Raw genomic sequence first — 14,993 nt, forward strand, 5'->3', positions numbered from 1 at the left:
ACTCTTGTCTTAATTTATAAATGAATATCATTACATATGCGTGTTACAAGGTCTAACAATTGTTCTATTTTTTTACCCATTATTTTGCTTAAAAAAAATTAAATAGCAAAGTTTAACAAATAGGATGAATTCGATAAAAATGATGGTAACCCTTATTGCCCCCAGCGCGGCGCGGCGTAGCTATTTTCCGGGCCGTATACAAGAGTTTTATTGTTTTTGTGTTTTATATTTATTTATCCAGCGCTGTTTTTGCCTCATCCGGCCGTGTCGTTGTTGGCGCGCCTTTATGACGTAGAATAGGCAAAGGCAACGGACACGAACGGCCAAACGATGACACGACTAATCGATTCCGAATTTTCGATTGTTTCTCATCAAAATTAAATAAATAGTCATTTTCTGGAAACAGTTTTATCAATGTAATTTAAATAATGAGCATATAACTTAAAAAAAAAAACAAAATATGTTTTAAAAAAGACAATTCTGAAACGGTTTCACTTTGAAATTATATATTTTGATTAAGTTAATCAATTTATATCAATTGCCCTAAAAGCCTGCATCTACCGGTTTTTCTTTTTTAGCTAAGGCTAATGATATGTTTTTATAAGCAACGTTTGCGTAAAATAGTTTTTTGATTGAAGCTGAATGAAGCTAATGTGGATTAAATAAATATCGTAACGCCATGTCCACATTGTGGCAACCGCGTCAGGTGAGGCGAGGAGGTCCAGCTATGATTCGTCAGCGCGATTTACAATAGCCACCCTCGTTTTATCGTATCCCTCACAATGTTATACAAGAAAGCCAGAAAAATAGAAAAGAATCTATAGATAGTACTGTAAGGTTTAATTCCGCCTGTGTCGTAGTTTGTTACAAGTTTGTCCGTCTGTATGACACGTCCGGGAGCGATAGCTCCTCGTGCTTATCATTTCAATATCAGGGAGCGTTTGATCGCGTCGTTTGCTGATATTACGTACATTTTGCAACAGAGTTATATCTGCTAATATGATTTTCCTTTTCGTTCTACAGAGTTGACACAACAAAAGCCATCGAGACACGTTTTATGTTTGACCGTACGTCGTATTTTAACAAAACGTTTTCTTGTTCTTATCGGACCTTTTACGTACATTTTAGTGAAAGATCTTACTTGATGTAGATTTATAAAAATAAAGAATTTAATAGTTAAAAGTTAAGAATAAAACATGCCTTTCCATCATTCTTTCATACATCTTTGAAAATCAAAGATGTCGTCATTGAACAATAAATCTCTATTGTATTTTCTGGAAGAAATAAATTATTTTCCAAATTATGTTTCAGATTAACATATAAATATTAGGGATATGGTATTAACACGTTTAGTAAAGTTAGTAAAAAGCAAGCAAGCAGGCCTGCAAGTATTTGCGCGGCAAACTTCGTGGATTGTCTTTTTGCTGTAAAGCGACCGGCTGGCAGTAACACTGGTCGCCTGCCTCGTTTGCTGGCCAGCTAATCAATCATTCAACCATTTTCTTAACCTAAGCAGAGTGGGAAATAATTTTAAGCAAAGTAAGAGCCTTGTATAAAATTAAACATTAAGTGAACTGTTTAAAATTTAAAGATGTAACGGGCGAATTATTAACAAAAGCCTGAACATGAATCATACATTTTCAAATGTTTCTACGGAGCATAAGAAATGTAATTAAAAACATAATTAAAAATTGTCGACTGGGCAAAAATCGTAAAAAAATCAATTGGGCAAAAATCGATTTTCTTAAAAGTTTTTGAAACGTCATTTTCTGTGACATTTCTTTGACGTTGACGTATCAGCAGCGTGAATAACCACCTTCATTCACAACTGAGCGCGACTCAGCGTTTCTGTTTAAATCGGCCGGCCGGTAAAAATTTCCAGTGAGTAGCGTGACCGGCCGCGGTGTGCGTTAACGTGCTGTTTATAATTAGTTAACACTTTTAAAAAAGATTATTCAAAATGAAGGGCGACAAAAATGTAGACATTCAGGCGCTGAAGGATATGGCCAACAAGCTTAGAATCGACAGTATCGTCGCAACAAATGCTTCCAAATCAGGGTATGTTTGTAATTTGAGGTTATCATTTGCAGATTCATGAAGGTCTTATGAAGGTTAGAAATAAGCATGGCTAGTAAGTTTTTAATGAGCAAGTAATATTGTTTTAATGGTTAATTTGATATGTTAATAATGACTGTCGCATATTTTTTTGTAATTATAATTTACTTTGAAGGTTATGGTAGGTCATTGCACGAATGAACTTTACACGCTGCTCTAATGCCTGCTGTATTATAGTTTTCCTTGACCTGTCTAACACTAGATTGATAGACTCGAATGATCAGAAAAACAATACGGTAATTTGTCGTCTCCATAAACCAGTCGAAAATTTGCGTCTAGATGCATTATGCATTGAGGTGCTTAGGTCGACTATTTTGAAATTTAAATTCTGAACCACATGGGTCACCATTGTAACAAAGTTTTCTATAAAATCATGATAAATACCACTTGAAATGTTATATATTTTGGTAGAAATTTTACTTAAATACTGTTATATTAACTTTAAAGAAGAGTATATAAAGGATAATTAAAGTATAAGTCTGCACAAATATTGCACTTTCCAATATATGCCCCACCCCCCTGTATTTTTATTAACGGCAAATGTTTTATTTGTCCTGACACTTCAGAGTTTTTACTCAGACTCAATAATTATGGCTTGAGAGGCTGACTTCACTATGTTACAAAACTAAAAATTACAGGCCTTTTACATTTTCTTGTTTTTGTTTTTAAAACATAAAAAATGCTTAAAACTTGGTAGAATTTCCGTCATTTGTCTTTAAGTAACAAATAACAAAAGTTATAAGGAAGGAAGATTCTTAGTAAATATAACATATTACATACTTGTTTTACCCTGATGTTGAATGAACTTATTTACTAACTCCTGATTTAATTCACATAGCCAAGCATCTTAACAAAAACTTATTGTAATCCTGTAGAGACAGAAAACAATGTGTTTTAATACTACTTTTATATCAATTGAAAATTATGTTTAAATATATTCAATGTATAAAATATCATAAATAAAAAAAATAGATTCATTGAAGAGTGCTATTTTGTGATAAAAGATTTTTATACTAATTGCTTTTTGCTCTCTCCCGCTTATTTGTCTTGTTAAAATATAAAAATTTTATATCAAGGTTATAATTATGAGGTAACATATAATGCTTCGACCAAATATTGTTCGATGCTTGCATTGAACTATTAAAGTAATTGTTTACGTAGCAGTTAGTCATAAAAAACAAACATAATTATGGAATTTTTTGGTCAGTGTATTCTATTTGCTTCTAATAGGAATGCTAATTGATTTTTACTTTGTAATGCACCAACATTAGTTTACGGTGACCCTATGGCTACTGATATACATGTTGGTGCAAACATAATTTGTCTGTCGTACTCGCAGCGAATTTTCTTGTCGCATGCGGTCAGTAGCAGTCAAACAAAACCTTGCTAACCAGTTCAGGTGACATAGAAAGTAGGTACAATGTATATTGTCTGGACAGACTTGTTTGTCATTATGAAAAATCATCAGAGCGTATATTCAGAGTATCTAATAACTATTCTTTGTATCAAACCGGTTTTTACTAAGCTAGTGTCTGCTTGTCATCAAGGATTTTCATTGCTGAAACATAAAACTTGCTCACATTTCTTGAAAAAAAATAACAATATTTTTATTGTATGTGTGTATTGCCATGGAACCTGACCGTAATAAAATGGTGTGTGAAATCTAAAGATTTGAACACCTGTTTGGAACTTTGTATACTGTTATGAAGATGTAGTTCTAAATTTACAGCAGCTTCTAAGTTAGGAGATGCTTTGGTGTCGTTTTCGACCTGCTGACCTTAGACATACGATATTGTGCGTCGTCGGATAACACCCATTGTTAGGTACCAAACCGAATAATATAACAATAAAGAATCTGTTAAGGCTGACATTTATTTGTCTTGCCACTTTCCAACTGCAGGAAATTATTTATCTTAGATTTTAGTTGAATATTGTAGCTCATAAATGTAAATAATGTCTTAAGTAGCAGGTAAGATACAGTTGATTTATTGAATGCACATATATTTACTGAGTCACGTTATGTAAAATCTATATACTATTACCAAATCTGTACTTCACTTGTCTATTAATAAAATCAGAATGAAGTCGTCTTATCCGCAATCATTGATTACATTAATAAGTCAATGTTCTAAGCTGTGTCGTGTCGTGTCGTGCCGTGCCGTGCCGGATGACGTAATGGAATACGAGATAACATGACTCTGTTTGTATTAGAATTAGATAATCATTACACAACACAATATAAATCTTTATGTAACTTTACAAAACTTACGATATGATTACGTTTTTGTTTTTTTTTTAAATCTTGTTTGTTTTTTCTAATCATTTTTCAATCTGATTAAAAAAAAGCATTCGATTTTTAAATCCGATTTTTTTATTTTCAAATATAATGCGACAAACGTGCAAGCGGCGAGCTGAATTCTCCGGAATAGGCGACCGCTGTCCATAGACATCTGAAATTGCAAATTCGTTGCCTACCTTTACACAACAGAGAAGGACACGCACAGAAAGAGAATATTTCCCCTTTTTATGCGTGTCCTTCTCCATTGGAGAAACCAAGAAAATGGTCGAAAGGGAAAGAGGAAATCACGCTTCCGGAAAGCAGGCAAAAATTTAATTGGCCGTGATAATAATTGCTATACTTTTGATATGACCAAGTAATTTGTGGTTGTTCGTATGTTTGTATGCGTGTGTATTGTTGCAGACATCCGACATCATGTGCGTCGATGGCAGAGATAATGTCTGTGTTGTTCTTCCACACCATGCGCTACAAGGTCTCCGCGCCCCGCGACCCCTCCGCTGACCGATTCATACTCTCAAAGGTAAGGCCCCTGATTCTCTGTCACATGAACTCTGTCCTTCTTCCCTATGACAAGCTTTACGCATTCATTCAATATTAAATTGTACAAAATATATTGATACAACTCATTTTAACATGGAAAAAAACATGTAAATTATACGAAATTGTTTATCAACTTGTTTTTTGTTTGTTCCATTTATCATTATCCTTGAGTAAATATCAACAAATTGAACTTTAATTTGCATTACATCCATATTCATATTTAATTATCTTGTTCCTTAGTGTTTAATGATGTTGCATTACTGTGTTATTAATGAGTTAGGTATGATCGTACCTCAGACGATGTAGTCTGCCGGCGACACCGCATCAACGTCCTTATCTAATCACGCAAGGTCTACGATGCATCGGAAACACACGGACGTAGCAACTATTCGCTATATACATTTAATAATATACAATAGTCAAATAAGTAATGCTCATACCAAATGGAAATTTGTTAAAGAAGAAGCACGCGATATGGATTTTTTTTTAACTATCTCTGATTCATAAACTCACGTGATATCTTGATGTTGCGTTCTTCCATCTCGCTCTCTTATCTTATAAATATAAAGTCGAATGTTTTTATTAAACATATAATTTCAATAACGAACGATTTTCTTCATTATCTGTAAGTTTAAAGAACAATGTTTTAAACAATACATTTGAGGTCGATAATTTTTTTTTTTATATCATCTAACTATGTTACCACTTAACGCAATGCTGTGAGTATGATCTCGGTGCAGGGTCACGCTGCGCCTATTCTGTACGCGGCGTGGGCGGAGGCGGGACTGTTCCCGGTGTCGGAGCTCTCCAACCTGCGCAAGCTGGACTCCGACCTGGAGGGGCACCCCACGCCGCGCCTCAGCTTCGTGGACGTGGGCACCGGCTCGCTGGGCCAGGGCCTCGCCGTCGCCGCCGGCATGGCTTACGTCGGCAAGTACTTCGACCAGGCGCCCTACAGGTTAATTAGCTACCGACAGTCAACAAACTGACTCACATTACAAACAGTCGATGTTTTCAAACTTACGGTGACATTTCATTAATTTGTTGTATTGTTTTGAAAGGGTGTACTGCCTGGTGGGCGACGGGGAGGCGGCGGAGGGCAGCGTGTGGGAGTCTCTGCACTTCGCCTCCCACTACAAGCTGGACAACCTGGTCGTCATCTTCGACGTCAACCGCCTCGGACAGTCCGAGCCCACCTCGCTGCAGCACCAGGTCACCACCAACACTAACACCACTTACATCATACATCTACCTCTCATGTGACATCTTTATGAAAGCACACAACAACTGCTGTCATAATAATCTAGAGAAAAAACAATTTTCAATGAAATGAAATTAATTGTTTACTACACATATGTTGTTTTTTCCCGCGCGATGGTGACATGTGTCAACAGATGATGATGATGATGATGATAATACAAGAGTTATGCAACTGTCAGCCGCCGCGCTCTGATAACAGAGTGGTCGCAGTCAGCCCTCACCTCTGACACGTGCTGATTACATCTTGTCCTCAACTCTAACTTTATATTAACACATTCAATAAAACTATCATTTTTTTATACGAAACAACGCGTCAGGCGCGTCGCCGGCAGTGAACGTGTTAACATTTGAATATTAAAAAACCTAACACACCCACGATACAGACTTGTAGCTCACAATTAACACACATTAGTAAAATTTGTTTACAATTATGGGAACTATTAAAATAATTTTTCTTGTTGACCGTTACGATCATAAGATTTATTATGAAATAAATTGTTTACAAGTAATACGCAACAGATGGAGGTGTACGCGGCGCGGCTGAAGGCGTTCGGTCTGCACACGATGGTGGTGGACGGGCACGACGTGTCGGAGCTGGTGAAGGCGTTCGACGAGGCGGCGGCGGTCAGCGGCACACCCACGGCCCTGCTCGCCAAGACCTACAAGGGCAGGGGCTTCCCCGGCATCGAGGACAAGGACAACTGGCACGGCAAGGCCCTCGGCGCAGAGGGGGACAAGATCATCAAGGTGACGCAACGCGCAACTCAACTCTCCACTCTCATCGTTTCCTCACAAGAAAACGTATGAACGTCGGGTGGTCGTTGCAGCACCTGCAGTCCCAGATGAAGAGCCAGGCCCCGCAGCTGAAGGCGCGCGCTCCCCTGGCGGAGGCCCCGCGCGTCCACCTGGCGGACGTGTCGCTCTCCGCACCCCCCAACTACAAGAAGGGTGACCTGATCGCCACCCGCCTCGCGTACGGCACCGCCCTCAAGAAGATCGCCGACACCAACATGAGGTGCACATACACATGTTATGCCTTTTTGATTATCCTTCGCATTAGTAGTTGTTTCCCAAGATTTTGTCTTCATATAATTAAAAAAATGAAGTAATAAATATAGTCTAGTACAAATGAATTTCCTGTGAATTAACATAAGAACAAAAATGTTCGTATAAGATTGTTCGCACGCAAGCTATTTAGAAACACACTTAGTTGGTGTGTGTTCTGAAGCTGTGTGCGACATTGACCGTGTGTCGTACTCACGCGGACACCATCGTCCGCCGTGGTCAGTAGCACTCGCACATTCTACATATGTTGTATGTATGTTTTGTTAACAGTGGTAGAGCGAGCTTTAACATATTCGCACGTATTGACCCGACCCGCCCGGTGAAATACCACCACCACACAGAAGACACGCCTCAAGTGGAAGTAATTCCGCGTACAGTCTGATGAGTGTGCGTCCCGGAGGCCTAATTTACTCCTCTTTCCCTTCCCACTCTTTTTCTTATAAGGAAAGGATGGGAAGTGGAAGTGGATTTTCCGGATGACAGGATGCATGGAAAGGGAAAATATTATCTTTCTGTGCATCCTCTCCTCCGTCGATTAAAGGTAGGCAACGCATATGCAATTACGTATGTCTATGGGCAACGGTCACTTCGCTAATTTAGCGACTTCAGGTGGTCGCTCGCTCGTTTGCCACCTTATGATATAAAAAAATGTATGTTATGTAACACGTGTGTCCGTGTGTCTGTGTGTCAGGGTGATCGCGCTGGACGGCGACACCAAGAACTCCACCTTCAGCGACAAGTTGCGCAACGCATACCCCGAGAGGTGAGCTTATGTTTACATTTTCTCTTTCTATTTACCTAAATGTGATAATAGATGGCGCTAAATTCAAACTATTGTTGAAGTCCTTAACTTAGTTGTAAAATATATACGGAATTAATATTAAATGCACAACCTGCAGGTACATCGAGTGCTTCATAGCGGAGCAGAACCTGGTGGGTGTGGCGACCGGCGCCGCCTGCCGCGACCGCGTCATCGCCTTCGCCTCCACCTTCGCCGCCTTCTTCACACGCGCCTTCGACCAGGTCATCTCCCGCACCTCCTACACCTCCCCCACCTCCTACACCTCCTATACTTTTTTAATATTGCAATAAATAGATGTATTGAATGTTGTCCATGTCGTGTTCAGATCCGCATGGGCGCCATCAGCCAGTCCAACATCAATCTGGCGGGCTCGCACTGCGGCGTCAGCATCGGGGAGGACGGACCCTCGCAGATGGGACTCGAGGACCTCGCCCTCTTCCGCACCATCCCCACCGCCACCGTCTTCTACCCCTCGTCAGTATCACCTCCCCCTACACCACTCCGCCCTGTACACCGACAAATGTAGTGTTTAGTTGAGATGTATGTGTATGTACATACAGTGACGCCGTGTCGACTGAGCGCGCGGTGGAGCTGGCGGCCAACACGCGCGGCATCTGCTACCTGCGCACCTCGCGACCCAACACCCCCGTCATATACAACAATGATGAAGTCTTCAAGGTACTCAACATGTCTCTCAATGCTCACTGGTGGACAACGTAACTTTCTGTATCTTTCAGTGTTTAACATTTACTTTATTCTCCACCCTATTTCTAAATCTAACGTATTAGATAAAGATTATTTTGTAACGTATGAATATAGAGAATGTTACTGAGTTATGTGTACTGTCAGGTGGGTCAGGCGAAGGTGGTGAGGCAGAGCTCCAGCGACCGCGTGCTGCTGATCGGCGCCGGAGTGACGCTGCACGAGGCCCTCACCGCCGCCACCACGCTGCACCAGCAGGGTATGCAGCTGTCCACGCACTGATATATTACACTTTCAACAATTACATTTCATTAATTGAGAATAGATAAAAGTTTTAAAGCAGGAATTCGCTTACTTAGAAATCTATACTAATATTAAAAAGGAAAGATTTTATTGTTTGCATTGAATATGTTCTGTTATTATTGAAACGATTTAAGAAATTCTTATACTATTTGGAGGGCACATTGTCCAAAAATGTTAAAGGTTAGATTTATTTAATTGTGCGCGGACAAAGTCGCGGGCGAGTGCTTGTGTAGTATAAGCGTGTGTCTGCAGGTGTCGAGGCGCGTGTGCTGGACCCGTTCACAGTGAAGCCGCTGGACAAGGCGGCGGTGTTGCAGCACGCGCGCGCTGTCGGGGGACGCGTCCTCGTGGTGGAGGATCACTACCAGGCCGGTCTGTACATTTACATACTGCAGCTCCGCTATCTTTGTGTGTTCTGTGAGTGAACTGCATCATTGTATCCGGTGAGCGCACTCCAGTAGTGCACTCCGCTACAAGGATGCGACAGCAACAGTGTGTCGTACTCGCGCGGTCGCCGTCGACCTCCGCGGTCAGTAGCACTCGCACAGACCGACTTGTGTTTGTCTCAAATAGCAAATGTAACTTTCTGTATAATGTGTACACAATTGTTCCGAGAGATCTGAATGTGTGTGTGTGTATGTGCAGGAGGTGTGGGCGAGGCTGTGCTGTCGGCGCTGGCGCTGGAGCGGGACGTGGTGGTGAAGCACCTGTTCGTGTCGGGAGTTCCGCGCTCCGGCCCTCCCGCCGCCCTCCTCGACATGTTCGCCATCTCCGCGCCGCACATCGCCGCCGCCGCCAAGTCCCTGCTCGACGCCTAGCCACCTCCTCTCTCACCCTCCCTCACCCTCCCTCACCTCCTCCCCCAGCGCACTCTCGTCTTCCATTCAACATATCGTGTTGTCAAAACAAAACCTGCCTCGTGACAATGGAATGAGTAATGTCACGTCGAGTGTTAATCTATTTGTGATAAAATTAACATCAATGTTTTGTAATTCTGCAAACTCTCTTACTAACAAACTTAATCAGCACGGAATTGTGTTTTCCTTTATATATATATACTGAGAGTTAATGTTACGTAACATTTAAATATGTAATTGGTTGATAATTGAGTACATTCCGAGTGCGAGGTCACATTCCAAATTATTTAGCAAATGACTGAACTGTACTGCACAAGATACACAACAATATTGAGTACAAGAAGATGTTACTGCAGTGAGCAGAGATGCTGTGTAATCTCCGTCGCATCTCACGTATGTTGTCGGTTGTAAATCACAATCCTAAGAAAAAAGATGTATTTATATATTTTTATAAGAGAAAAGTATATTGTATTTAGGTAAGGAGTGCCTTCAGCGTACACTAAGCACAAACTTTGGAAACATTTATAACTTAGCTAAGTAAGGATATTTGACTTAGATTAGTCGGTTGTTGGTACATTTTGCACAATTTTGCTGGTTTTTGATTATATTTACACGAAGTTGTCGGAGGGAACAATAACACTATGCGAGTGTCGTTCCTCTGCTTCTTGTTTGTATTTCTCTCTGGAATCTTTTATTTTTTGCATTTATCACTGTTTTCGTATACAACTTTGTTTAGTGATGCTGTTTATATTGAAGTTAAACAATGTTTACTGTTTTGTTTGTGAAGTTGAATCAAATACTGTTTAATTTGTTAAAAATGTTTATTGGCACGTTTACATTCCTCTTTAATTGCATTTGTTTCTCTTTGAAATCACAGAATCATTGAGTTTTTTCTTTTTTTTTTAAATAAAGTTTTATAAAATACAAAAGTGTTTTTATTTTAAAAACTAAGAACAATAATTAAATATCTGTACAAGTTGAATAACAACAATATATTATTCTTAAAGTAATGACTAGACAGACTCGCTCTGTATGCACACATCATGTACAAGCTTACAAATATATTTATCTTACACAAAACAAAGTTAGCTGTTGAATATGAAAGTTGCGCATCTCTCCATCTCTTAATTATATTACAATAAATAACTCAGTGAATTGATCTCCTCCTCCTCCTCCTCCTCGTCTCTACACACACACGTGTTCACATCCTAAATTATTTGTACTCGCGCTTTGACATCAGCTGACCACACTTGTACATCTCACTCGCAGGTCTGCTGACGTTGCTTATTGTTTGATATTATCATCACCTGGGAGAGCTCAGTACTCGTTAGTATCACACAAATTATATGTTAGCCAACAACAGAACTCATTAATAAAAAAACAATTTAAATAATAATATGTACTATAATATAAAACAGTCATAAACTAGAAAACTACCCGACGATATTTATTTATCAGTCAGTTGTGTTACTGTTCTCTGCAGTTTACTTCATTCAAATTATATAACTTTAATTAACTTAACCTCGTCTTGAACATTGTATGTATGATCTCCCGCCGCAGTCTCGCACACACAAACACACACACACACAACATGACACACAAATGGACGGACGACGATATCTATAAGTACATAACAACTCTCCCTGTCTCCGTGTCTATGCTATAAATGCATTCAGCGGCCTCCGACCTCTCTGTACACACACACACACACGTCTTCCTTCACGTCTAGCACTACACTGAATGTACAACCCTCATCCCCACTCGGCGAGTCCGGGCGCGGGGTGTGGTGTCGGGGGTGTGTCGGGCGCGTCCTCCGGCGGCCGGTCGTCCAGTTCTCCTGGCAGGTAGTCTTTCCAGCTGCGGAAGAGGTACCGCGTGAACTTGCGCAGCTGCCGGAACTTGCAGTAGGTGGCGCCCTCCGCCGACTGCAGCTGCTGCGTCTGGATCAAGAAGCCCTTCTCTTTAAAAGTCTGCTCGAGCTTCTCTCTCTGCAGAGTCTTCCGAGACTTTCTCTTCTTCTTCTGGAGGTCGTCCTTGCCGAGGGAGGCGGCGGGCGGGGTGTCCGGCTCGAGGGGCGGCGCGGGCTCCGGCGGGGGCTCGCTGGGGAGGGCGCAGCGCGGGGCGCCGCCCTTGGCGCCGGTGCCGCTGTAGTAGCGGAAGTTGCCGCCGGAGTCCACCGACAGCATCTTCTTCTCCTGCAGCGAGGGCTTGGAGCCGCCGGTGAACTTGAACTTGCATATGCTGACCTCCGTGGTGGGCGTGGAGGAAGTCCTCGTGGGAATGGGCGGAATGAAGATGGCCGATCTCTTCCGCTTCACCGGCCCCTGCCCGGGATTCGGCGACGCCCTCTTCGCTTTTGTGGTATCGGGAGTCTTCGCCTCCTCCACTCGTTTTATAACTTTAGGATCCAGCAGCTCGGATATTTGCTTGAGCACGAGCTTCTTGTTTCCGTCCGGTGAGCTGGGTTCGGTGGCGGCGCCCTCGCTGCCGCCGGAGAGAGGCTCGTCCGGGCCGCGAGGAGCGCCAGGCGGGCCCTCCCCCGGTGCGCCGGCCGCCAGCCTCTGGTAGTACAGGAGCTGCGTGTGCAGAGCCAGCGGGTGCATGTAGATGCCGGCGTTGGGCCAGTACACGTAGCTGGGGAACTTGTCGTCCCCGTCTCCGCCGGGCGTGCTCTGCGCCGGCTCGGACAGCGCGGGCGAGGCGACCCTCGTCTGCCGCGACAGGTCCGGCGAGCTGCTGGCCGTGGCGGGCGCGATGTTCGTGTTCCTCTGGATGACCGAGATGGCATTGGGCTGCTCGGTCTTGAGGTCGACTCGCTCGCACGTCTCGGCGTCGGCCTCCACTTTCACTTCGGGCAGCGAAGAGTAAATGTTACCGAATTTCTTCTGTATCTGTATCTTGAGGTCGTGCAGGTCCCTGATGCAGAGGTTGAGGGGCTCGTCGTCGCTGTGCAGGGGCCCCGCTGCGGTGCGCGGCGCCTCCGGCATCGGCTCGTCGGGGCTGCAGAACCTCGGGGGCGACAGGATTTCGAGTCTCCTTCTGTTTTCTTGGGACAACTTGCGTTCCAGGAGGTTTGAGATGATCTTGTTCTGGAGGTCCGTCTTGGACGTGGTCGGCGAGGGCTCCGCGCCGCGGAGGGCGGGGCTCGCGCCGAGCGGGATCGGGCGGTCCTGCGGCGGCGGCTGGCCGGGCACCACAGTGCCGTAATTTTCGTATATGAGGTGGCAGATGTCCGCCTTTTTAGGCTTCCTGCCACGCCTCGGCTTAGAATTGTTGAGGGTCATCTCGCCCATGTAAGGTAAATCCTCGTACGTCATGATTTTGCTCGGGGCGATGGCGGGGTTCTTCTTCTTCTTGTCCTCATGTTTGGGCTTGGCCGCCATGCTGAGGACAGACGGCATCTGCGGTACGGGCTGGGATCCGGTCTCGTTTTGAATTTCCGCGAGGCGCTGCGCCCAAATCTTGAAAGTTTCGTTGGTAAAGTTGTTAATTTCAATGTTAGGCTCCACCTTTGGCTTCTCGGGCGGCTTCCTGTGCTGCTTGGCGCTGGCCTTCTGCAGGCTCTGCTCGTAGTGGTCGAGGTACTCTTGCGGCAGCGCCTGGTGGTGGAACTTGAGTTTCCATCTGTTCTTCTGACGATTTCGCGAGTGCTTGGGCTTGGCGCGCTCCTGCCTGTCCGCTCGCTCTTTGCTCGCCGAAAGCAACTGCTGTCTCAGTAATTCTTTATTTTCTGACGTTCTGGAAACACAAAAAAATCATTGTCAGTCTATTTGCCGGAGCAGTTTGTGTTTGTGTCGGCATTTGATATGGGAGGTAGCGCCGGCTTGCGCTCGTACCTGTGCGGCGCGGGGTCGAGTGGTGCGGGGCTGGCGGGGCCGCTGCCCGTGCGCCGCATTACTTCTGCAACAATACACATATCACGTTAAGTTACCTACTACATTGAGATAGCTTTAAAAACAATCATACATTTTGCATTTTGTGTATGTTTTGGTAATATATTCAGTGATAACAGCATGAGCTCGGCGCGGCGGGAGGCGGCAGCCAGAATAGGGCGCAACTCGACCGGGCCCAAAATATCGCCGGCCAGCTAGCGGGCGGGCGGCGGGCGGCGTGCGACGTGCGGCGGTTAGCACATCTTGCGTAAGCTTAACCTACGTGCTCTGTTTCATACTGAATACGATTTATGCTCTACTAACGTTACCAATTACGAATAACATTTGTTGCGTTTGATAACTACTTTTTATTTTTAATGAAACTTTAACTAAAATTTATCTTAACTATTGTATGGGTTTACACTTTTTAATCTTTGACTATACGAAAATCTATTCACACTAGAACCTAGATAAATATTGCGATCTCATGAACTGTTGCTGCAGCTAGGTTTGTAAGAATAAACAATGAAGAATAAAAATATAAAACTTCCAATGTTTTGTTGTGAAAACCGATGACATTGTGTACGTGCTAAATGTTTTGCTTCTCTCCTGCGCTTTAATTAACTGCAGTCATATCATAAGGTTAGTCACACACCAAAGCTGAGCTACAAAACTCAACATGCAAACTATATCAATACAAACATTTAAAACGATTGTTCAACAAAATGCTATGAATAATTACTGAAAAATGTGGATTGCTTTCCTCATAAAGACCCGAAATGAATGTCAGTTTCGCCAGTGTATGTGAGATCACATAATCGGGATCAAATGATCGGGATAATCTTTTTCAATCGTTACAACTACGAGTAATTATGGTAGAAAATGATTTACGATAAGATTCTACAGTCATTGAACATCACAAAAAATTTGAAATGTATTTTATGTTTCGTGTTGTTTTGTGCGAGCGTGTGGTCGTGATATTTTAATTACTATGGAATGAATTCAATTGTATTATTTACGCTTTCTTTTCATAGTATTATGTAGTATTTTAAGTGAGAGAGAAAGTAATCATACTATGCGTGAGTTTTTAACTATTTTAGAATAACTTAGACTTTGTATCACGTAGTAATATTATATATTACAGTATGATATGCATTGAGGTGGCGAGGCGGCCGGGG

General features: G+C 42.8%; 2 protein-coding genes across 7 annotated transcripts in view; one reads left to right on the forward strand and one right to left on the reverse strand.

Annotated features, from left to right (window-relative positions):
• Positions 1-1,821: 1,821 nt before the first annotated feature.
• LOC106116696 (transketolase) lies at positions 1,822-10,867 on the forward strand. Its single transcript, XM_013310626.1, has 13 exons — positions 1,822-2,058; positions 4,817-4,934; positions 5,695-5,912; positions 6,016-6,166; positions 6,734-6,961; positions 7,042-7,229; positions 7,971-8,042; positions 8,179-8,302; positions 8,407-8,555; positions 8,642-8,759; positions 8,931-9,042; positions 9,339-9,458; positions 9,732-10,867. The coding sequence occupies exons 1-13, from the start codon at positions 1,961-1,963 to the stop codon at positions 9,902-9,904; spliced, it is 1,869 nt and encodes a 622-aa protein (XP_013166080.1). The 5' UTR covers positions 1,822-1,960; the 3' UTR covers positions 9,905-10,867.
• Positions 10,746-14,993, reverse strand: part of LOC106116695 (uncharacterized) — a 15,050-nt gene continuing 10,802 nt past the window's right edge. For all 6 annotated transcript variants that reach the window (XM_013310621.1, XM_013310625.1, XM_013310620.1 and 3 more), the window contains exons 2-3: positions 13,780-13,843; positions 10,746-13,681 (exon numbers count right to left, since the gene is read on the reverse strand). In XM_013310621.1, coding sequence (XP_013166075.1) covers positions 11,695-13,681; positions 13,780-13,838 — 2,046 coding nt within the window. In that variant the 5' untranslated portion in view covers positions 13,839-13,843 and the 3' untranslated portion in view covers positions 10,746-11,694. The remainder of the gene's footprint in view (positions 13,682-13,779; positions 13,844-14,993) is intronic.

Source organism: Papilio xuthus, unplaced genomic scaffold, assembly GCF_000836235.2.
Source record: "Papilio xuthus unplaced genomic scaffold, Pxut_1.1 DF827714.1, whole genome shotgun sequence".
NCBI lineage: Eukaryota > Metazoa > Arthropoda > Insecta > Lepidoptera > Papilionidae > Papilio > Papilio xuthus.